This window comes from Thunnus albacares, chromosome 11 (assembly GCF_914725855.1).
Source record: "Thunnus albacares chromosome 11, fThuAlb1.1, whole genome shotgun sequence".
NCBI classification, from domain to species: Eukaryota; Metazoa; Chordata; class Actinopteri; order Scombriformes; family Scombridae; genus Thunnus; species Thunnus albacares.
In genome coordinates this window covers 8,959,993-8,983,129 of record NC_058116.1, presented here as the reverse complement: position 1 = coordinate 8,983,129, position 23,137 = coordinate 8,959,993, and the positions used below count along the sequence as shown (strand labels likewise).

General features: G+C 39.8%; 1 protein-coding gene across 3 annotated transcripts; it reads left to right on the top strand.

The window, feature by feature from the left end:
* Positions 1–35: 35 nt before the first annotated feature.
* On the top strand, positions 36–23,121 carry ppp2r3b (protein phosphatase 2, regulatory subunit B'', beta). 3 transcript variants are annotated; one of them, XM_044366456.1, is made up of 15 exons: positions 36–235; positions 973–1,367; positions 12,356–12,541; positions 12,916–13,019; positions 13,665–13,767; positions 15,850–15,924; positions 16,070–16,156; positions 16,755–16,911; positions 17,580–17,628; positions 17,758–17,847; positions 17,959–18,134; positions 19,683–19,801; positions 19,905–20,011; positions 21,157–21,198; positions 21,790–21,972. In XM_044366456.1, exons 2-14 carry the CDS (start codon positions 1,014–1,016, stop codon positions 21,173–21,175), a joined length of 1,626 nt encoding a protein of 541 aa, XP_044222391.1. In that variant the 5' UTR covers positions 36–235; positions 973–1,013; the 3' UTR covers positions 21,176–21,198; positions 21,790–21,972. The 3 variants fall into 3 exon arrangements, with proteins under 3 accessions (XP_044222391.1, XP_044222390.1, XP_044222392.1); XM_044366455.1 differs by lacking the exon at positions 21,157–21,198 and having other exon boundaries at positions 37–235; positions 21,790–23,121; XM_044366457.1 differs by lacking the exons at positions 36–235; positions 21,157–21,198 and adding an exon at positions 9,269–9,401 and having other exon boundaries at positions 1,244–1,367; positions 21,790–23,121.
* Positions 23,122–23,137: the final 16 nt, after the last annotated feature.

Sequence of the window (23,137 nt, the reverse complement as noted above, 5' to 3'; positions counted from 1 at the left end):
GAACTCTCACCCTTCGGACGATCTCGCGTTAACACCTGTGGTTACCAGGGGAACGCGATCTCGGAAAGTTGCGCTTGTCTGCCATTGCTCAACGAAAACGAACACCGGAGATACAGCATTATCGTTACTTTTATAAATCACATGTAAACAGACATGCATTCAACTGCTTCCTTAATGAGGGAAATAATGTAGAGCCGTATCAACGCGTTTGACATCAACGTCCATTCACTCCAAGGTTAGTACCTTAGCTGGATAGCTAACGTTAGCTTGCTGTTGCTGCTTGCTGTCTCTAGTTTTTTAGCTATCATCACCAACTTTAGCTATTTACACCCGGGCTACTCTTTTCTAACGTTAGGTGGTCGAATAGCTATAAGTGGCTGTAGCTAGGTAGACAATGGGGTTAAGCAAATGTATTTCCTACAATGGAGTTAAAAATAGCTAACGTTACCGGGTGTTATTGTGGGTTCACGTTTGCTTTTGCCTGGGGGATTTAGAGCTTTGACGGTTCGCGCTAAAATTCAATAACATTAGTGACTGTTTGGTGTGTACTCGAAACAAGGTCGGCTGACAGCAGGCTATTGCATTTGTCAATTGTTTATCAAACAGTAGCCCCAGTTTGTGCCCCTCATGTATCAGCATACATTCAGCTCACAGAGGTAACCATCGGTTTCTGTTCAAGATAATCAGTCGGCGGTGTTTGAAAAACCCTGGTTAGAAGAGTCTTACTGATTGAGTGATTCTGATAATATCAAGCAAGTGTTTTTAAACGACCTTCTGCTGGTTAGTTATCTTTAAGAGAAACCTGTGACCTGAATGTATGCTTATACATAAGAGGCACAAACTGGGGCTGATCAAACAGTCACTGCATTTAAAGCAACTTAGTCCTGTTGCTATTATTCATTAACGTTATGCTGGAAATACAGAACCATAGTAGTGTGTTGGGACATTAACGTTGCTCTCATTTCTACACAGGTACTATTGCCACAGAATCCAGTTAGCAGATATACAGCAAAATGCCGTCACCACAAGTCCTCCAACCGGTTCTTAAAATGAAGGTTGACGAGCTCTTTCTCAACTGGTTAAGTGACCCTGCAACCCAGTCACTACTGAAAGATTATCTTGACCTAATCAAAAGTGGACAACACATTGATTTGGGCAGTGGGGATGCCACGGAGAAAAGGTCTTTGACCTTCAATGAGAATAACAACGTGGCATCCCAAAGGAACCTGGCAGAGAAGAAGCCCACTCCCTTCAGTACTCCCTCCAGCCCCCCCTCTACCAGTACCCTGCCCTCTGGTAGTAGCAGTGGTACCAGAGTGACAGGACCCAATGGCAGAATACTACGGAGGTCTGTCAGCACTAAAAAGGTAAATTATCTATTGAAAGAGTAAGTTAAAGCATTGAACAACATTTAAATGACTTTCACTGGTTTAAACAAGATTTAGAGGTTCTTAAGATGTCCTGTCACAGGGTTTTCATCTAACATCAAAAACAATGTGTGTCCTGAAGTTCCAGGATTTACCTGGAAGCAGGTAGGAGAAGGTAGCTGTGACTGAAGGGTGTTTTGCTAAATCACATTTCTCAATAAGCCCTGTCTCTGTTTGGCAGCAGGTATTAACAGTAAAATCTAAGTTGCAGATTGAGATGGGGGATATATGATTATTTTGTTGTGTGTATTAAATATAATTCAAATTTGTATCCACAACATAGATTTAAATGGTTGTATTTTTATTGACTGCACACTAAGCTTCACAATTTACCAATTTATTTGGTACACCTTTACAATCTGATGTAATCCAATACAGTAGCCTGAAATAATTTTCATATTTAGAAAGCTATGTTAATAATCACCTTAACAACAATCATATTTATTTGCTTGTTACTATCAATTACACTGAGAAGATAAGGATTTTTTACACTTGCAAAAATCAGGTGTCTGAACATTATGGGGTTTTTTTAGAGGTTGAGTTGCTCAAAATATTTCACTGTTAAGCATATAATTTAAACCTTCATTACAAACACAATGTTTGTGTGTTGTCAATGAAGACATTAACAGAAGACATTTTTAGATATTATTGTAGGAAAAGCACAAGTACGAATAATAGGATTAATGATGGCTAAGTTCCATTTAGCTGCTTCAGTTTCAGGGACCTGTTATTGTGCACTGTCATAGCTCACTTACTTGAATAGAACAGCTATTTTTAATGTAATTAGTAACACCTGTGCTTTTTGTACAATGACAAGTCAAAATTTTCTGCCTGAAAAAGGCCTAAAATTAAACACTGCTTCAGATTATGTTGATGCTAATTATTCTTTCATGGGTTTGATAAGTGGAACCACCCCAACTACATAGCATAAATATCTAGTTAAAAATTCATGTTCACTAACTGAGTCGCTGATTTTATGGTTGATTTTTTTTTTTTTACCTCAACCCCCAGCTTTGTAGAATTTCCATCAGAGCATCTTTCATGTTGGTGGTGACATCTGCTGCATCATTGCTGCGAAATCATTGCCATCTGCTGCAGTGTCACACAAGAAGTCCCCAAAGTTGGAAAATGTTCAAATCCTACACATAGGGGCTTTAATCAGTTTATTTAATATATCCTGGCTGATTTCTAGTTTCTCACTCTTGGACCTATTGTATCCTCTGGGATCCTTATCTTCCCAGTCTGGCCACAAGAGGCTGCTGAGTAGCCTACAGCATCAAAGGCATTGAAGGTCTTTCCATTCGGCACTATCATAGTGGAGCCTCCATGTCTGTAGGCATATGTAGTGATTATTAGTCAAATACTTTCCAAATGTTCAGGCCTCGCCCATGCATTAGTGTGGTATGAGAGGTGGGAGTGTCTGAAGCTAGCCTGTCCCTGGCACTATGGTAACGCCTTTCAGCCTGTGTGTTGCAGATCCTGTCAAGCTTTGACTGGGGTCTCCAGAGGCAAATAAGAATTTTGCTTTGGGTTGCTTCAATTATAGTTGAAATCAAGCTGTACAAAACAATTAAGGCTTAAAATGCTTCATGTGTTTGTATGTTCAAGGACTCCCACTCCGTCAAGATGAGAAGTGCAAAGTGAAAGCCTGGACTTGTGGTTGATTGTGGACTTTAGTGAGTGTGATGACAGTGAGACAGCAAGACAGCTGTGGGCATGTGCTCTTAGAAACTCCTCCTTCTACATGTTGTTGACATGCAAAAGACAGGCATGAGGAAGCGTTCAAGTGCTCACTGTTGTGACATCTGTTCTCTCTCTGACTGAAACACCAGAGCTTGAGAGAACTAGATTTAATGTTAGACTCAGAGTAAGGCATTTGTGTCTTGAAGATGTTTTTTTTTATTATTGTGATATACATATAACTATATCTAGCTGACATGCACTTATAAGACACCACAAATGAATATAAACCAGATCAAGAATACATTTTAAACACTACCACTACTACCAAGAGTCCAAAAAATTGAAGAATACCAGTTCACATACTCTAACTTACCTAATCAGATTTTCAGACTATCATGCCTACAATTAATTTCATACATTACTGATAAAGCATATATAGTTTTAACCCACCAGAAAAAGGGTAGCAATGACAAATGTTCAAACTGAAACACATCAAACACCCATTACGGTTTTTTATTTATAGATTATTTCAGATCAAGGTCAAGATACAAACATAGTCTAACCAAGGCCTTTTGGTGACCTGATGAGAAATGATTCAGATATAACAGCCTGACCAAAGGAGGGAGAGGATGTAGAACAGCAGCATTGCAACAGCATCTTGGTTTCCTCTGTAGGTTTCAGAATCATTTTTTCTCATGAGAGATCAGTTGGCGTTGAATCTTTACCAAGAACTTTCTCTCTTCTTGTATTTCTGTTTGACTTGAGACCCTATGATGTAATAGTAAGATGTTTGTCAGATGGATGTGAACTTTTTGATCTTAACAACCATGACTCTTTCCTCCTCGTGAGCATTGGCCCTAGTTGCTTCCCTCTCACCCCAGATTGATATAAAGCAACTGGTGGACAGTTTCTCTATTCTGCTGTGATGCGTCATGGCATGTGGCCACACTGTGTCACTCAATATTAAAGGGATTGTGAGGTTATATCAAGTAATACTTCTATTTTAAGACAACAAAATAAATTCCTGTATACAGATGCATTCTTCAAAGGATTACTTAAAAATTCAATTTATGTCACGCTGATGCAGCCTGGAACAGCTGGTCTGACTTTGACATCAGACACTGATATAGATACCCTTGGTTCCCTTGTGTTGGCATTAGATACCCAGAACTCTGCCAGTGAGATGAGGTGTGGCAGCACATTCATCCTCTGTGTAATTTACTCTGAAACTACTTCTATTAGATGCTGCTCATTGTCGGAATAAGTAGTCGTGGATGTTTTATTTACACTATGTACATTACATATATTTTTAGTAGTATAGAGCAGTAGGAATAAGTGTTAAAATAACTGTTCCCTGCTGCTGCGTTTGGGATCACAGGTTATTTCTCAAGATGTCTTTTTATAACATGCCTGGTTGGGCTCAGCAACATTGAAGCTATTTGAAGCGGGGGTTTAGGGTCACGTCATCAGTTGCCATGTCAGAGAGAACCTGGTGTTCAACTGTGTCCCGCAAGTGCTTTTATTTGAGTCTTGGTCACTTGTGAGTGTTAAGTGTACAATTGCAAACTTTGGGTTTCAGCTAGGATTCAGGTGATGTAGGACTTATGTGTTTTGATGTTTCACCAATGCCTTGGAATGATAGTACAAAGAAATGATTGGAGTAGATTGGTTCTAAAATGCTACTCCAGGTTCAACATTATATCAGTTCTGAGCAAAATTCCAACTGTGTTAAAACAATTCGAAAAAGTCAGTCTAATATTTTAGATTTTTATGTCGTTGGCCTAGTTTTTGTTGTTTTTTGTCTCAGTTGACCTGTTGTTTGTGCAGCATTATTCCTTTACAAACCTACAACTGAATTGAGTAAATGTTTATAAAACTGTAGACTTAACACCCATTCTCTTCAAGCCTGTTCATAAACAGGGATTATACTTTAACATAATCTGGACTCTCACACCATATTAGAGATGTAATTTTATAACTTGTTTTCCAGGACTGGAAATATTTTTGGGAAATTGCAAAGTCACCGTATCAAATTTATCTTATCACCTAGTCAAATTATGGCGCTCAGGATCATCTCTGCAATCTTGATGATGAAATGTGGAAAATGTGATACAATGAGGAGCCAAAAATGTAATGGGTATCAGAAGCTGATGTCTTTAACAACTAATTGCTATAAATTATAAGCTTTCAACATTTACATAGTGGTTACTGAAAGAGTGTTATGTAAGCGTGGGTGGGCATGTGTACTGTAAATCCGTTTCTGCAGCTTCTCTCTTTAGTGTCCTGACCCTTTGCTCCACTTCTGGTGCCATGGAGGCTACAAAGACTTTTCAAAAAGCCTTCATGATAATTGTTCTCTTTGCGGCTGCATTATAACTCATATGCAAGGCAGCTGATCTGCTCACGACATGTTCTGCTTGTTGGCCTTCCCTGAGCCCACCATGTTGTCAGTCAATCAGGCCTATTTTTGGCCCACGTTCATATGTATCTCAAATCCCTGTCTCAGACATCAGATTGTGGTGGATTGAACCGGAGTTTTCTGGATTTCACAGCAGCATCGGTTCTGGACCCATGCCGTGAACCTGTTGTGGCTCTGCCCCACTGATGTGCAACGGTTTTTGAGTGTTTGTGGGACACCATGTATGCTTTGTATTGACAGATTAGGAAGTCCTCAGGAGAATTTTGATCAGGTTTACTCCACCCTTCTGTAATATGTTTCTCCCCTCTGTGGTTTCTGTTTGCCCTGCAAGTTGTTTCTTGAATATTACAGTTTTAAAGCAACAGTGTTGAATGCCATGTTGATTGAAGCTCACGTAAAGGACAAACTCAACAACATGCAAATAGTTATCTGACTGCTAGACCTGCCAATAGTCACTAACTCCAGGCAGTGTGTTTCATAATCTCATCTGTTATGTAATGAAGTGAACATGACGAGACAGGTTTCTGTACAAGTCAGATTTAGAAGTTTATAGATTATATGATGACATACTGTGGAGTCAGCCTGAATTCTCATGTTTTCGTGTTTGTCACAGTGACCCATTGGAGTGTAGATGTACTACTCTAGCAGCCTGTCAGACTGATAGTTGCCTCTGAAAGTGATGTTGTTTGGACAGCCTGCCTGCAATGATCCTAAGGTGATTTGGTCAGCGATAATGCTTACAGGGAGCTTGTCCATTCTGCTTTTTCAGTGGGAACATGTTTCATACAGTTCCGTAGGATGTTTACACACAGTGTGAACAGCAGTGGACTGAGAATAACACAGACACAGAAACATACACTGCACATGTCTGTGTATGTGGCTGTTACCACATATGTAAACTAACATATCACTATCCCTGCTGCTTTGTAATACCTCTGCTCATGGAACAGACTTCAGATTTTGTTTGCCCCCAAAAACAAACCGAACAGTATCAAATGTGAGTTGACAGTTTCATGTGATTTACCAGGTTTTTATGGCTTTGGTGCTTTCCTGTCCATATTTGGATTGAATTGATTAGTGTGAACAAAAGGCAGCCGGTGTGAAAAGCCATCATACAAACGGCTTATCAAGCATGTGCAGTGTCCTGTGTGGAGGATAACAGGAACTGGGTTTGAGCAGAAAACAGTGGAAAATTGTGGACTTTGTGATCCTGTCATCTAAAAATAATATGGGTGTGTTTTCACCGTCTGTGTAAAATAACATGAACAAATATTGGTTTATTTACATAGTCTAATAATGTGGACATCTCTATACTATTTCTCTTTAATTAACATTAACAACAGCTGGCGTACAGATGTTAGGCTTTCCCTACGTACAGTCAGTGCAGTGAAGGTAACCCCAAAGCTGTTAGATCAGTGAATTTATGGAGAATTGATGTAATTGCCATCACTCCAAGACAGCAGCAACCGGAAGTGGATGTTTGTTTGAGGACTAGACATACAACCTTGTTTCTCCAGATCTAGTTTCTTGGATTGCCGAAACAGTTCTTGTTGGTGCTTTTAATAGGCGCAGAGTAGTTCGGTCATCTTTCTTTGAATTTGACATGTCCCCCCTCCCCTGCCATTGCCCATCAACTATAATAAGACATGGAATGGCTGGCAGCCCAAGCTTGCAAAGGGAAGGCAAAACAAAGACCACCATAAGACAGGATGCAGGATAGTTGAATATATGTAGGCCTATGTTTTATAGTTGTATATGTATCATCTGGTGATTTGATCTACACTCTCAGGAAAACTAAGTAGTTATACCTTGGTTTAGTTCTTTATTTTTCAATGCCTTAAAAAGTATATTTTGTCTGCTTGCTGTTCTTATGATTTATACTTTAAGGCAGATTTAGTTAAGTAACGTGGTTTTATTTAGGGCTGTCAATCGATTAAAATGTTTAATCTCTATTAATCACATGACTGTCCATAGTTAATCGCAAATTAATCACACATTTTTTATCTGTTCAAAATTTACCGTAAAGTGACATTTTTCAAGTATTAATACTCTTATCAACATGGGAGTGGACAAGATATGCTTGTTTTATGTAAATGTATCAATTGAATGTTGGAAATAAACTAACACAAAACAATGACAAACATTGTCAGAAACCGTCACAGGTACAGCATTTAGCTTAAAATATGCATAAATCATAACTTATGGCAAACTCAAGCCCAACAGATAACAGATGGGCACATTGGCCGGTTAAATGTTCCATTACTTCAGTACTGATTAAAGATCAGTCCCATGATCCCTCACTTAAAAAGCAAATCACATAATGTAATTGTGTCCAACCTCACATGGGAAAAATAAAGTCTCACAAAAACATACCCCTGTGCTATGGGATAAAACAGGATAATACAAAATAAACCAAACAATAAAGTGAGCAGAAAACAGTGGAAAGGGAGGATAAAAAAGAAAATTACTTTTGCTCTCTCTTTTGTTCATCATAAAGTTTGTGTATCTTCGATATGGTGTTGGTTCTTGATGCCACTTCATAAGTGCAGTTGTTATTATTTGACGCAGACCCTCATCCTCCATAATGTTAATTGGTCTGCAAGCTGTAGCTATCCATTTAGCTATTGCTGTTGAAAGCTCACTGCTTACAGGTTTGTAGGGGTTTCCCTCGTACACTATCAAGCATGGTTTGCTGCAAGTGGGATGGTTTGGGGCTAACGAGGCTGCCTGCATTAGCATTAGCTGTGTGCTTCGCTAGCAAATGGTATTTAAGACTAGACGTACTCCAGTGGTAACTCAATTCACATAGACAGCACCTACAAATAACTTTGGTCTTGTCGACAGACTCGTCTGACAGGGCTTTGGAGCTGAACTTACCATTCAAAATACCTTTTTCTTTATCCATTGTCCCTTGCTACTTGACAGAACCTGCTTTAATTGTGTCAAAAAAATGGTGTTAAAACAATTTTGCGTTAACGTGTTTTTATCACATTAACTTAGACAGCCCTAGTTTTATTATATTCCATCACTTCAGGGGATTTATTTTGTATTTTCCCAGTAGCAACTGGTTGTTCTGTCCAAGAGGGGTGTCCAGTTTGCAGAGCTCAAAGCACAGCAACATTTCTTTGAATCATTTGGTAATTTGAGAGATTTTCAGAGGGGAAGCCAGTTAACATGAACAGAGTGTCATCGTAGCTTTGAGTTGCATCCTTCAATTGGCGTCTGTGGCTGCTGCAAGCTGCAACAACAGGTCTGTCTCTTTACATAACCTTCCATGAGCACTGAGGAATGCAAACTGGAAAGGGCAGATCCATTGCGCACACCCCTCCCATCCCACACATGCACTAACTGAGTCCCACACACATACACCCTGTCACTCCTTATCTCCCTAGCAGCTTTGAGGCAAGCGCTCCCTGACCCTGTGCAGTGTGTGTGTGTGTGTGTGTCTGTGTGTGCGTATGTGTATGTTATGTAGAGAGTGGGACAGAGCAGCAGGCAGAGTTGAGATTGTGCGACCAGATCTGGAATGGGAGAGAGAGTCACAGTAGCAGCTGCTCTCTTGCATTAAGAGGCTCTCACTCTGACAGAGGACAATCACAGGGACACAGACACACAGAACTTCTACTGCCGCAACTACCTTCTGTTGATCGTGCTTACAGCAACTGATTGATTTGTACAGTCAAGAGGATAACACTGGATTGAGTATTGTGTTTGTGTTCCCCGCCGTGTCTGGCGCAAGGATGAGGATGAGGGAGCTGTCTCTGCGTCAGGACCCTGACCTGAGGAAGGAGTTGGCTCTGCTGGCACGTGGCTGTGACTTTGTTCTGCCCTCTCGATTCAAGAAGAGGCTCAGAGCCTTCCAACAAGGACAGGCAGGTGTTTGTATGAGTGTACTGTCTACCACACAGGCTTTACCGGCCTGTCGACCAATGGGAAGGTCTATTATTGTGGACTAGTATTTGTGGGCTTCATGTCTTGGTATTCACATTGCATTGTAATACTGATCTGTCGTATTACAGACCACTGTTAAACTACAGTAATTGTAGTAATTCCTCACTGTTACCAATTATTCGTTCCAGTATTGTTGGGGCCACTTGAACCTTTAACTGTAGTTCAACCTGATCCTCAACACACAGGACAAATATGCAATTATATCACCTTCTCTAGACATAATCACAACTGTAGTGAATAGTTTTGCAGGTTTTTGGGGGGGCAAGGTACAGAGAGATATGAGACATAAGTGCTATTCATTGCATGTTGTTTCGTCTTGTGTGGTATGTTGTGCTCAGCCGCTTGACTGTCCTCTTTCAGACCACATCATTGGGAATGTGTAAAATGTCATGGGGCTTAGCAGTTGTGCTCAAGAGCTCTGCTAGTGGTTAGCATGAAGCGATCGAGAGGGGACAGTGCGGGGCAGGGCAACAGAAGATGTTTATGTCCTTTTATAGCCATAGCTGACAGCAACACACAGGACAGAGAAGAGCAGAGGATTAGCAGCATTTGTCATTTATCAGGTTAAACTAAGCAGGATTCCACTGACAAAGACATTTTCAAACAATCAATGATAATGCACATACATGTAGAAATTGACGCGGCTAGATTTAGCCTCCTTATGTTCACCTCAATCAATTTTAGGTTTTGGATCATATCGGTAAATGTTTAATTGTCGTAGACGTGATGTTCCATGTAAGCTCTGTCAAATGTACCCAGAGGTGCGAACAATGGGTAGATTGTGTGAGACCAAAACAAACACCAAGAGGGTATTTATATCGTTTAGCGGAGGACTGTGTGGGTGTGTTTGTGTTATTATTAAAGACCACAGAGAATGATCCAGTTGGCAAATTCTTGAGTCACGTAAATAGTCTTTGGGTATGAGATGACGTTTGAGACCAAAGTTGCTCACACTGTTTTTAGTAACTGGATAATTTACGCAACATAACAACACATTTGGATCCTAATTTCTTTTTTGCAAATGAATAAGACCAGGCCTCCATGTTACATGATGTCATGTCATTGTTAAAATTGAAACCATACAACATTTTCCACTGTCATGATCGAAGAGCCTCACACTCAAAGCTCTCATGTTGGGTCCTAGGAGTAAATAGTTAAAAGGAAACACACACAGACATCCAAGCTCTGACATCTATGTTACTGGGGTGTGTGGCACTCTGGGGTGACGTTCATTGGAGTTACAGTTGAACTGGATAGATGCAGAGTGTGGAGATTTAAAGCCTTGTAGCCTAGCCTTGAATCCAATAATCCAAACCCCTACTGTACCTCTTGTCTGCAGATCATACTTTAGTGACACACATACAGCAAACACCCGGCCTGCTTCTATGTTCAGGACTGTCATTGACAGCTACTGTTTTTCTGTAATCAGATATGCTGTTTATCCTAGTCAAGGTGGCTGTGCTCATTTTATCTGTTCCGTTTCTCTGTTTCTTTGAGGTACACACATCCTTGCATCACTACATTGCAATCTTCTAGTCATCTATCAGGCCTGTTCTCCACTAAATAAAACACTAGTGGACTAATAGTGATAGGATTTGTTTGACTAAAAGACCTTTTGACACGACATAGCAGGACTAGCGGGAGTAATTAATAGCATTAATAGTGCCCTTATTCCATTCAGAGGTGTCAGTTCCATGGCCTTCTTATTGTGTATGCTGGCTCACAGACAGCTTACTGGGACAATTGAATGGAACAGAGCCATTGTTAATGTTATTGGTGTCATGTGCTTTTCCTGCTGTGTCAAGTTAAAATGTCTCTTGTGAAAAGGCCAATTTATTCAGTTATGTTTCAAAAGTAGTACTGTTCCTCTCCAGATAAATGCAGTCGTGAAGAGGGATGTGTTAAAATTGTGTACCTATTAAATATCCAGGCAGTATTTTTTTGAGCATGTAATTTCTAAATATTTTAACATGGATCATAACATGAAGAGTTTGACTTATAAATAAAATGTAAATGATCTGTGACAAAAAAACAAAACAAACCTTTAATAGCGTCGGAAAACATGAGTAACTCAAATTTTGGTATGATGGTGGTTGTCTTGTTAGCATATGTCATGTTATTTAGAGAAGCTATTTTGATTACAGTATATCAGTTATATATGCAGTATAACAGGCTATCACAGATTATGCTATTAAAGATCAAATTATATTTTTAATTTTATTTTTAAAATATTATTGCAATACCACAGATGTGATGATCATTTTCCAGTAATGACTGATGACTATCTAATTTCCCAAACAAAAGACCCTTTAGATGACCTAACTGAAATGGGTCATTACCATAATGTGTTTATTTATTTACATATGTTTATAATATAAAAATAGAGTAGTACATCTGTCAGTAGATTAGCATGTATAGATATTATTTCTGAATGTTCTCAGCCCTATGCAGCATTATCATGTTATTATCTTGCCCTTTATTTCTTAAATTCCTGACTCTTGTAGACATAATTCAATGAATAAAAATGTCATTCAGAAGTTGCACACATTGCTGGGTCAATTAGGTTTTCTGCAACAGACTAAAATCATTGTCTCCAGTCTGTGCATGTTAATGTCAGTTTACGCATCGTAATTGAAATCTGTTACAGTGGGACAGTTAGCGGGGAACGTCTATCGCAGGAGTATCTATTAGATAAATGAGTAATCACAACTCTTCCCTGATGGGCCCGGAGGCTGCTGAGCGGTGTGGTTACATGAGTGCTAGTAGTGTAGAGTTTGCAAAGGCGAGCCCTAGCACATGCTGGAATGTTTGAGCTGAGAGGTGTTAGCGTCCGCTAGCATCAGTAGCTAACAGTTTATTTCTGTGTTTGTTTCAGGCGCAGGTGAGGACCGAGGAGCCCGTCACCACAGCGCTAAGTGAAAGCATTCCAAAGTTCTACTTCCCACAGGGCCGGCCCCAAGCCAACCTCAACATCGACAGCCTCATTTCCAAAATTGAGAAAATATTTTCCCAATTCCCAAATGAAAGGGCCACCATTGAGGACATGGGGCAGGTTGCCAAGGTCAGAATATGATTTGAAGCATGGGGGTTCAGCTGCCACCCAACAAATTATTTTCATTAGTACTATTTAGATCCTGACTTTAAGAACGTTTGCTGATTTTAAACCCCACGGAAAATATTATCCCCATCTCCCTGAGGAATGTGAGCAATGGCTTGAGGGGAACCTAAGATGCAGAGAGAAATGACAGCTAGGTTTCCTCAGGGAAGTCTTTAAGTGATGCAACACTGTTTTTCAACAGTATCACATGTCATCTTTTCTAGATTTAAGGTTGCATGTATATCTAGAAAGTTAAAGTGTTTATTTAATCTTTTTCTCCTCTTCTTAACATCTACACCAAACATTGCTCCATTTTTCCTTCTTCTTTGTCTCCGCAGGCCTGTGAGTGTCCTCTTTACTGGAAAGTTCCATTGTTCTGCTTGGCTGGAGGTGACAGGACAGGCTTCGTGTCTGTTCACAAATTCGTGGCTATGTGGAGAAAGTAAGACAATGGCTTCTCTTAATTTCAGTTGGCCACAAGTGCACTCACTCAGATGGCCTATACAATCTCCGCTGAACAATAATGACCACTCTCTGGTGATCACAGACACTGAAAGCAGCTATCTGCCATTATGACATTTTCCTTTAGATTTCTAAACAGAAATCATTGATCACAAAGGCCTCACAAACACCCGTAAGGGAAACGTCACTGTATTCGACTGTACAGTATTTGAATGAAAACATCCATTCAGTGTCTTTCAATGTTAAATTGAAAGGAATACTATAGGGCTTTTGTAATAGCGGGTGTGACTGAATACTGTTGTATGCTATAGGCATGCTCTTGTATTAATGTGTGAGCCTCCAGAGAACTGGACAGACCTGGCCTTTGACTCGAACTCATGACTGAGCCATTCTTAGATGAGAGGCCACAACAGACGCTTGCATTATTTCTCTGTCACTACCATACCACTCCACGCTTATAATTACCCAGCAGCAATTCAGAATCCTAATTTCAGAATGTATTATACTTGCACTTTCCCTTTTGAGGGGAACGATTTCAAACAAGAATCATGAAAAAGGTGGAACGTACATAAGAGCGAAAGAGGGAGTAACCTTGCAACCATCTGTTCTCTCTTTTCTTCCCCAGAACTCTGCAGACCTGTCACGATGACGCTTCTAAATTTGTGCACCTCTTGGCCAAGCCTGGCTGTAATTACCTGGAACAAGACGACTTTATTCCATTCCTGCAGGTACGGGTTGCAGCACACCCAGGGAGAGGGCTGGACTTGGCAACTCGGGATGGCAAAATTGCATTGGCTTGGGTTGTGCGAACTGGACTTAATTTTTGGACTGACCCGCTGCGGCAGTGTTTTTTCATGTGGCGGAAGACTAATTCAGGGACGTTACTGTAAGACAGTAATATAGTGGAGGGGAGTATACTAAAGGGAGATTTCACTGGTGCGGGACTCAGGCTCAGCATAAATTAACCAAAGGAAATGGAAATGTTTCTCATGTAATGCACATATTTAGCACCAAAATTATACCAGAAAACATGCACAGATAATTAGATTGCTTAGAAAAATAATATTATAATTGACTTTTTGATTGGTCTTACTATGTAGACTACTGTGCTTGTTGTTTCTATTCTTAATTCCTTCTGGCAAGCTGTTGGTGCACCACACCTGCCCCGCCCTACACCTGATTCATTTTCATGCTGGCAGGAGCAGCTGAGCCTGAGCTGAACACCCGTTAGCATACCAGCAGAGATGCCTTGTGGCACACGCTGTTTAATTTGTATGGTTCCGCTCAGCGAATCGCTTTTGACTGTTTTGATGAATGAAAGGCGGATTGCAGTGGAGTAGATTTGACTGTCCCCGCCTGTTTCCTGTGCCCTGTGATTTATGTGTTTCTCTATGATTTAATTTCTCACAGTAAGAGTCAAAGAGGCACGACGGCTGCCCTGAAATAAGGCCTTTTAATTTCATTGCCGCCTTCGCATTTATGTCAACACTTCTTTCCCCCAGCAGAAGGGAAGGGGGTAGAATAAAGAAAAGACATGGGGGAGTTTCATGGCAAGAATATAACTACAGTTTGTTTGAAATGCAGCACACCCCCTGTGACTTTATGGCACGAGGAAGGAGAGAAGGTTAAGAGCAGTCACCAGCACACATCTTTTCTTTGGCCTTCACACCGCCTGGCTGTCAAATCTGAGGGGCTTAAGCACATCCCAAAACCGGTTGACCCAGTGTTTACTTACTTCTAAGAAACATTTAAATTTGATGGCCTCTCCCAACAAGGCCTGGAGCTTTTTCTTCACTTAGCCAATTTATAAAGCATATGGCAAAACAGAGTGATGTAGATAGACTCTGACGTTTGAATAAGTATGCATTTATATGCCTACTCCAAATGTCATGCGTTCTGTGTAGCAAAAGAAAGCCAGATGTGGTTTTCCATTTAACTTCTCTCTGAAAGTAACAACAGAATGTAACTGAACATATGTATTTGTTACTATAGTAGGCGCAGCATGTGATAGAGTTGTTCTTTCACATTTGTGTCTGTAGGGGTTGTGAGGTTTGGTATGGCAGTAAAGCCGGGCTCAGACTGCAGGAGTTTTAAAATCCTAACCCATTTTGAAATCGGGTTGCATCATGTACATGAGGACAAACTTCACAGATGTTCTTCTCTCTAATCTCAAACATGCACACACTACAAGATTTAAAAATAATGGCGCATCACACACTACAGGATATTAAGATTATCATGCCAGAGGGAGCAATGCACCACCACATGTGATCTCATGGAGAAGCAGATGTAAACAAAATGCTTTGCAGTGAGAAAAAACAAAAGCAGAAGGCTAAACAAGTTTGTATGAAAAAATGGTTGGAGAGATGCAATCAACACAGGTTGTCTGTTATTCAGCGAGAACTGTAGCTAAGATTTTAATTGTCAGTTTTACTATCTTTCAACAGTAGTATGTTAGCTAACGTTTGCCTCAAGGGCTAGAATGTTTACCGTTGCTTGGCAACACCGTCAGCTCTCTGTCATTGGCTATTGTAGTCCCGCTCAGAAAGTAGTGACGTAAATCCTAAATATCAAACATGTTTGAAATTATCGGTGTGGTCCCAATGAGACTGCGAGCGGTTCTGGAGGTTTAAGATTGGATCTGTAAACCCCTCACATTACCAGATAATTTGGGCCGAACATCAGTACCAACCAAGGTCCCAGACCAGATTTCTCGTCCAATTGTCAGGAGGGGGTGAATCAGGGATAATTCATCCCAAAACTCGTGTAGTCTAAGCCCAACTGTAACTGACGTTGATTTATGTTTTCAGGATGTGGTGAACTCTCATGCAGGCCTGGCCTTTCTGAAGGAGGCACCGGACTTTCACTCCAGATACATCACCACGGTATAGTGCAGTAACACAAATCACAGCACATTACTACTGAACAGTTGCAAGTAGTGAAACATTAAAACGACACTGCATTGATAAGGTTTCACTCTCACATTATTTAGTTGTAAATGCTAACATTGTCACGTCAACTGTTTTTCAGGTGATTCAGAGGATATTTTACAATGTGAACCGGTCATGGACTGGAAAGATAACATGTTCTGAGCTCAGGAAAAGTAACTTTCTTCAGGTATATGACTCTAAATCTTCAAATTCTCTGAATGTCTTTTTCCCATTTGTACTGAAATACATTTTGACTATTTCATTCTCAGGGTGTCTATAGATCCTTAAAACATCTAAAAATGTCTTTTAACTTCCTGTTTTTGTACAGTAACCCTTTCTGTCATAAATGAAACTTGTGTTACTAATGTAAGGTTTATTAAAGAAAAATCCAGTTTATGTTAACTAGGATTTTATTTTCGTAGTTTTGGCCTTTGTTTCTAACGGTTATGATAATATTATACCTACCAAGTAAATCCAGAGAGTCTAATGGGGCAAGAAGCACAAGCTGTCAGACTCAAACTGGTTGTTAACAAGTTTAACCAAATTCTCAAAACCACTGTACTTGAACATAAATCAAAAGTGAGCGCACCAGTAATGTTGGTACACTTCCTCATTGCACAGTGTGTGCATATAACTACAGCAAGCAGAGTATGTCCAAGTTGAACCTGGAACATGGATATTTACAGTAGCATGGGTATATCAGTAGGTTATAATTTTACCAATAATTAATAACAGATAATTTCACATTCAGAGTTTTGACTATAACTTTTTTCCTGCTGTACCAGAATGTGGCGTTGCTGGAGCAGGAAGAAGACGTCAACCAGCTGACAGAGTTCTTCTCCTATGAACATTTCTATGTTATCTACTGCAAGTTCTGGGAGCTGGACACTGACCATGACCTCTACATAGACCAGAAGGACCTGGCGCGACACAATGACCAAGGTGCACCGACACACCTCACTCTCTTCAAGAGAAGTGACTACAAATTCACAGTTTATTAGTTTATTCAAAGTTTATCAGTTTGTTATTTGTAGTAATTTCAGTAGTATATCATTCTGGATGGCATGTCAGCATACATGGTGCAAAGATAAATGCAAGTCATGCAAGATGAGTGCTGATACCTTGTCAGAACATAGAGATGAAAGTTAATTTTTCCTGTCACCTTCCTGGCACTTGTTGGCCGAAACTACCGTACATGTAACAATCAAACGTCTCTGCGGAGGTTATTTGTTCCAGGTTTACTGCTCACACACAAACACATACTCAGGAAAAAGACTTGTCTTTGACGCTTCCTCCCCACACACTCCACACCACATGTTCTTGGTTGATGGTCTGAGTGAGGCAGGGGAAATGAGACACAAGATCAATAAGAGAGCAGCATATATACTCTGGTGGAATGACGCCATGTCTGGAACAATTTTTACCACTATGGTCAAAATGATGACCAGAGGATTTATAGCATTGTCAAGATAAAAAAGAGCTACACTAGCCAGACTGGATTTACAATCTGTGAGAATGGTTTACATGTGTTGAAAAAGTTGTACATTAACTGAGAAAACTGTTGTCTAAGAGTCTGGATCGTAAGTAATCTCTCGTTTCATATTTTCCAGCCATCTCCCATAAGATGATTGAGAGAATATTCTCAGGAACAGTAACAAGGTAAGTGAAGAACGTCACTGAGTTCAAAGCATAGCTCATCATAACTAGCAAACAGCTATTTTATTCATTTATTTATTTCAGAAAAGACACATCTTATGCTTTTGTTTCACTGCTGCTTTTATTCATCAGGGACAGGCGGGTGTACAAGGAGGGGCGGCTGAGTTACGCTGATTTTGTGTGGTTCCTCATCTCTGAGGAGGACAAGAAGACTGACACCAGGTATTTAGACCCACAGCCACACTGATCGCATCGCCTATTTCTTCACAGTATTTATTTATTTTCTCACACGCACTTCCAACCTCTGCTCTCTGCCTTTTTATCTGTGTCCAGTTTAGAGTACTGGTTCCGCTGTATGGACCTGGATGGGGACGGTGTGCTCAGCATGTACGAGCTGGAGTACTTCTACGAGGAGCAGTGTCAGAAGCTGGAGACCATGGCGATTGAGCCCCTTCCCTTTGAAGACTGCCTCTGCCAAATGCTTGACCTCGTCAAGCCTGAGGTCGAAGGTCAGACCTTTTTTTTACATTTACACACACTCAGAAGTTCGCGCACCAAGTTGGACACGTTCCACTTTTTCCACAGTGACAGCAGCGCACACACACACACACACACACACATTTTAAGGTCAGGCCAATGATCATTAGCTGAGAGACCAGTTATAGATGACAAACTGATTGACTGATCTGGACTGCCTGCTGCCAGCTGTTAGTGTCATCCACACTGTCAACAGATTCCCTCCAGCACTTTGCTTTGCCACTATGCCATTTAGAAGACACTAGTCAACAGCAAGGGAATGCATGTTTAGTATTGATAGCTACAGCAAGAATGTGCCCCTTAGTCGACCTGGTGGGGCGCTGTACGAGTGACGCTGTGTAATATAACATGTAATATTAGATGTAACAACTTAACTTCACTGGGTATTTCAGGCTGATGTCGGACAGCACAGCTTTCATCAGTTTAACACATTTAAAATGGTTAAAATTTCACTTTAAATGTGAGATACTTGAGGATATTTTGCTCTGTGGTTCAGTCATATGAACTTAAAGACTCGCTGTAGATGGAGATTTAGGAGTGTGACGTAATATGCAGATTCGACAAGTCTGATGGTGTTGAAATGAACAAATCAGAGTATGTTTGAAATGGCAGCGTCAAGGAATGCGGGACTCTTTCTTCAACCAAAAGTCTGCTCTTTTCAAATACAGAAAGTAGGATTTTGGCTACTATTAAGAGATGAGAACCACATAAATCCATTTCAGGCATCTTATAACAAGTTATCTGTTGTTTTAGAGTTTATACATCACTTTGGAAGCACAAGTATACCTTATCATTAGGAAAATCATATATCTTTAACTCCGATCTGAGTGTTATTTGAAGACTTAAAGGCTTCACTTTGTACAGATTTGACACAGTTAATATATGAGTGGATCTGGGAAAAAAAGATGGTTAATATTTTGAGCAGTGATTACTCATCTTATGTCATGAATTCATTTGCTGGTAACAGCTTCTCAAATCTGAAAATTTGCTCTTTTATTTCACATGTGTAGAAATTGAATATCTGCAGTTTTGAACTACAGATAAAAAACTATTTGAGGACATGACACTGGGTTCTGTCAACTTGTAACAAACACACGGTTTAAAATTTTAGAGACTAATTTAATTGGGGGACGATTAATCGATAATAATGGACAATCATCAGTTGCAACTCTAGTTTGTCAAGTCGAGTCAATTTTATTTGTATGGTCCAATATCACAAATAACAAATGTGTGATCTATGCAGCAATACATCTTCTCTCCTTAGACCCTCAATTCAAATAGTTCAACATATTGTGGCACAACCATTTTGTGATTTGATCAGTAAGATAAGCGGGGCAGAAAAGCCAACATCTACTGACTCAGCTAAATTTTAGGCCAATTGTATAAGTTAGATTGGATGAAAAAGTCAGGCTAAAAACCCTGTAATGAGACCTCTGAAATAGTTTAATCATATTTATGCCATAAATCTTCTGTCACTGAATAAGTCACTGACTCTAAAGTCCCTGTTTTATCCCGTCCAGGTAAGATCACTCTGCGGGACCTGAAGAGGTGCAAGTTGTCCCACATCTTCTTCGACACTTTCTTCAACATCGAGAAGTATCTGGACCACGAGCAGAAGGACCCATTCTCTGTTATAAGGGTAAAGTTAAACTCTGATAGGACGTCACCAGGAGTAAAACGTTATCATGACTTGTTTTCCTGTCATAGTTTGAGTGGATCATGTAACTTGTCATGTTTTAAAGGAGCTGGAGCAAGACGGCCAGGAGGTCTCAGACTGGGAGAAATATGCTGCAGAAGAATACGACATCCTGGTGGCTGAGGAGGCTGCAAACGATCACTGCAATGATGTGTAAGTCTGACTTTACTCACTGGTCTGTCAGAGCCTGGACCCACATTTATCTAACTGTTAAAATGGACAATTTCACTTCAATGAAAGGTTAAAGTAAAAATCTTCACTGTTACTCTCACAATTTTCTTATGACTTAAAAATGCTTTTAAAATCAAGAGAGCTTGATGACTGCAGTACAGAAACAGAGGTGTGCACACAACAACAATATGTTTTGGGGTGATTTTACTAAATATCATTTTTATGATAAATAAAATGATGCTGAAGCAACCTGTATAATTCAGAATTGGGTAGTTTTAACCTATTGGGACGATGTTACACCACTTTTTATTTTATCATACTTCATTTAATTTATTTTGGAATGAATTTATTTAGAATGTTTTATTATAGTTATATTTTATACAATATTATAATCTATACATATAATAATAAATTGTTATTGTTATACATTGTTAATTTGACATGTTAATTGCTACTGGAGATAAAAAGGGTATCACACAAATATAGATTTATTTATTTATTTATTTTTAGAATTAACAGTACGGCAGATGTAAGGTAAATCCTTGTCTGAGCATAAATGTGATTAATCATGTGACCACACGGCATGTTACTCCTGCACTTCAGTGCAAGAGGAAGAGGTTGTTTTAATTAATGTGTCTTCAGCTTTTTTTATTCCTAATAAGTACAATTCTTAGAAGTTTGATGAATACAAGCCCTGATCATTGTGTAAGCTATTGTAATTACAAATGTTAATCATGATTATCACTGCTTTAGGAACAATATGTTATTATGATGATTTAATATATACATTTAATAGAATATTTTTGCAGTAAACATTTTGACATGTTATGGCAGGAAAAGCACAAGTGTAATTGATAAACTTGCAAAAAAAAAAAGTCTAGTGTGCAGTCAGACAGTGAAGGTTTCGTCCAAAGTTCATGTACACATAGATAACAAAGCTTACACTGTTTTTTAAGTAGTTGTTGATTTCAAGCAATTCTCTGTCTAACTGGACAATGTACATAGCAGACTGACAGAGCTCGATGTCTCATTGCTAAGACTTAGGAATATTTCCAGCAGTGGAGCCCCTCTGAGAGTAAGTCAGTGATAGATGAGGCTGTTGACAGGTATGTTGTGTGGCATTATAGGAACACCACCGACTTCTAAAGACAGGCTGCTAACCAGAGCAGGTAAGACACTCAGGGTACCGGCAGGGACTAAGTGTTCTCCTCCTCCTCCTTCTCTCTGGGCGAGTCTAGTCCTAAACCCACTCCTAGCTTCCACCCGCACCCCACCAATCTGAGCACACTGTTGACAGCAGATAGTTGTTTTGTTGGCCGGCACAGTATCATGTGTATATGGCTATGTTGAAGAGCTGGGAGTCTGTTTTTGAACCAGACAGCTTCTGTTTTTATCCTTTCTCTTGTAAAAGAAAAGAAGCTCTACTCCTGCACCGTCTCTGTCCACTCCTTCATGTGGTGCTCCTTTGTCCTTTCCAGTCACACAAGTTTGTCGAGCATTTCCTGTCTGTTTAAACAAATAGTTCCACATTTTGGGAAACGTGTTTATTCACTTTCTTGCCGAGGGAGCAAATAAGCACATTAATGTCAAACTATTGCTTTAATGCTGTTATCACTGAGCACATTCACCAGAGTACGTAGCGCTCTGAATGTGTTTGAATGAAGTTATCAGTCTTTTTATCTGTTTTGTTGTCAACATATGTTCAAAGCTCTGTTTCTGAATGATTTATGACTGATCTTTTTCTCCGTCTGTCTGCTTAGGTACGATAATCCTTTGAGCCCTTTAGGGCAGCACATCTCCAGTGATCTGGGTCTGACAAAGAGACACTTCTTTGAGATCCCCAGTCCACACTGCAACCTGGACCTGGATGAATACGAATACGAAGACGACTTTGACTGATGCTTGATATTGAAGCGTTTTCTCACAAGCCTGCTGTGAGCAACCTGCGCTCCCAGAAAAAGAGCTCAGACAGCAGAGTTAGTGGTCGAATCGCACCAAACCAGAGATTCGCAGGTTCAGGCTCAGGTCCTGTCCTGCGGAACAGGACACACACTTCACCAAACAAGGGAGTCAACACAAAACCAGAAGACAGTCAGAGCACTGAAGGGATCAGATGTGCTGACACTTCATCACACATGACTAACAGGAAATGTGAATCACTCATTAAGCTGTAGTCGGAGCAGGTTATTCTTCGCACTTTAATATTCACATCTGTCACGCTTCAGAAGTCACCACAGCGGACTTCGTATGTCACAAGTAGCAAGTTTAGACCTCTGCTCCATCCACCACATGTTAACACAGGAAAAGTTGTGTTTTGCATGCAATTATGTTTGGAGCAAGTGTTGTTTGGTCTAAACATCAGTATTAGGTAGTAGTCACATTCACTTGAGCTAAATCACATTTGTTACAAACTGGAACTCCCTGAATCATCAGACAGAAACCATGTTTGTCCGGTTTGCAACTAATCATCATTTGAAGTCATTGGCTAATTTTACATTCCAGTGATCATAACTGAAGCTACTTTATAAGAACATAAATCCAGTCATATGGTTGGTTGAAATGAGAAGCTATTGTAAATGCCAAACAAGCCACCGTTAAGCCTGCTGTACACACACACACACACACACACACACAAGCACACAGTGTATGCTGTACAGGTCTGTATTCATTATGTCATGGACTTATTGTATGTGTGAGATGGGGTTATAAATTATTAGAGATGAATTTATAAATAACTGTAAATATTTGTGCTTGCTGTGTTGTAAATGATTTGGGCAAGTGTTTTAGACAGATTCTTTTTTCTATGTTATAAAGTGCTTAATTTGAATGTACTTTGACAGAACAAAAGGAACCAATTTTGAAATGTTTTGCTTCTCTTTAAATGAATAAAGCCTTAGTTAATGAAATTGAGTGTTCACTTCAGTTTGATCCATCTAGTAAAAATGTCTCAGCTGAATACCACAGAACCACAATGACGTTTCCAGGCGACTCTGCTGGTGATTCATACTGATCCATCACAATACAGTAACTGCTGGTGTACTCAAACAAATGTTATGTTATTAAAAAAGATATTGAAATGCTTTTTAATATTATCTGTCTTGTAAAAAA

What these genes read in the sequence shown, in the direction of transcription:
- ppp2r3b (XM_044366455.1), top strand. Translation starts at nt 1,014, where the DNA reads ATGCCGTCACCACAAGTCCTCCAACCGGTTCTTAAAATGAAGGTTGAC. An exon ending in GGAAAAGTAACTTTCTTCAG is followed by an intron (nt 16,157 to 16,754) that starts GTATATGACTCT and finishes CTGCTGTACCAG; the next exon opens with AATGTGGCGTTGCTGGAGCA. An exon ending in AACGATCACTGCAATGATGT is followed by an intron (nt 20,012 to 21,789) that starts GTAAGTCTGACT and finishes CTGTCTGCTTAG; the next exon opens with GTACGATAATCCTTTGAGCC.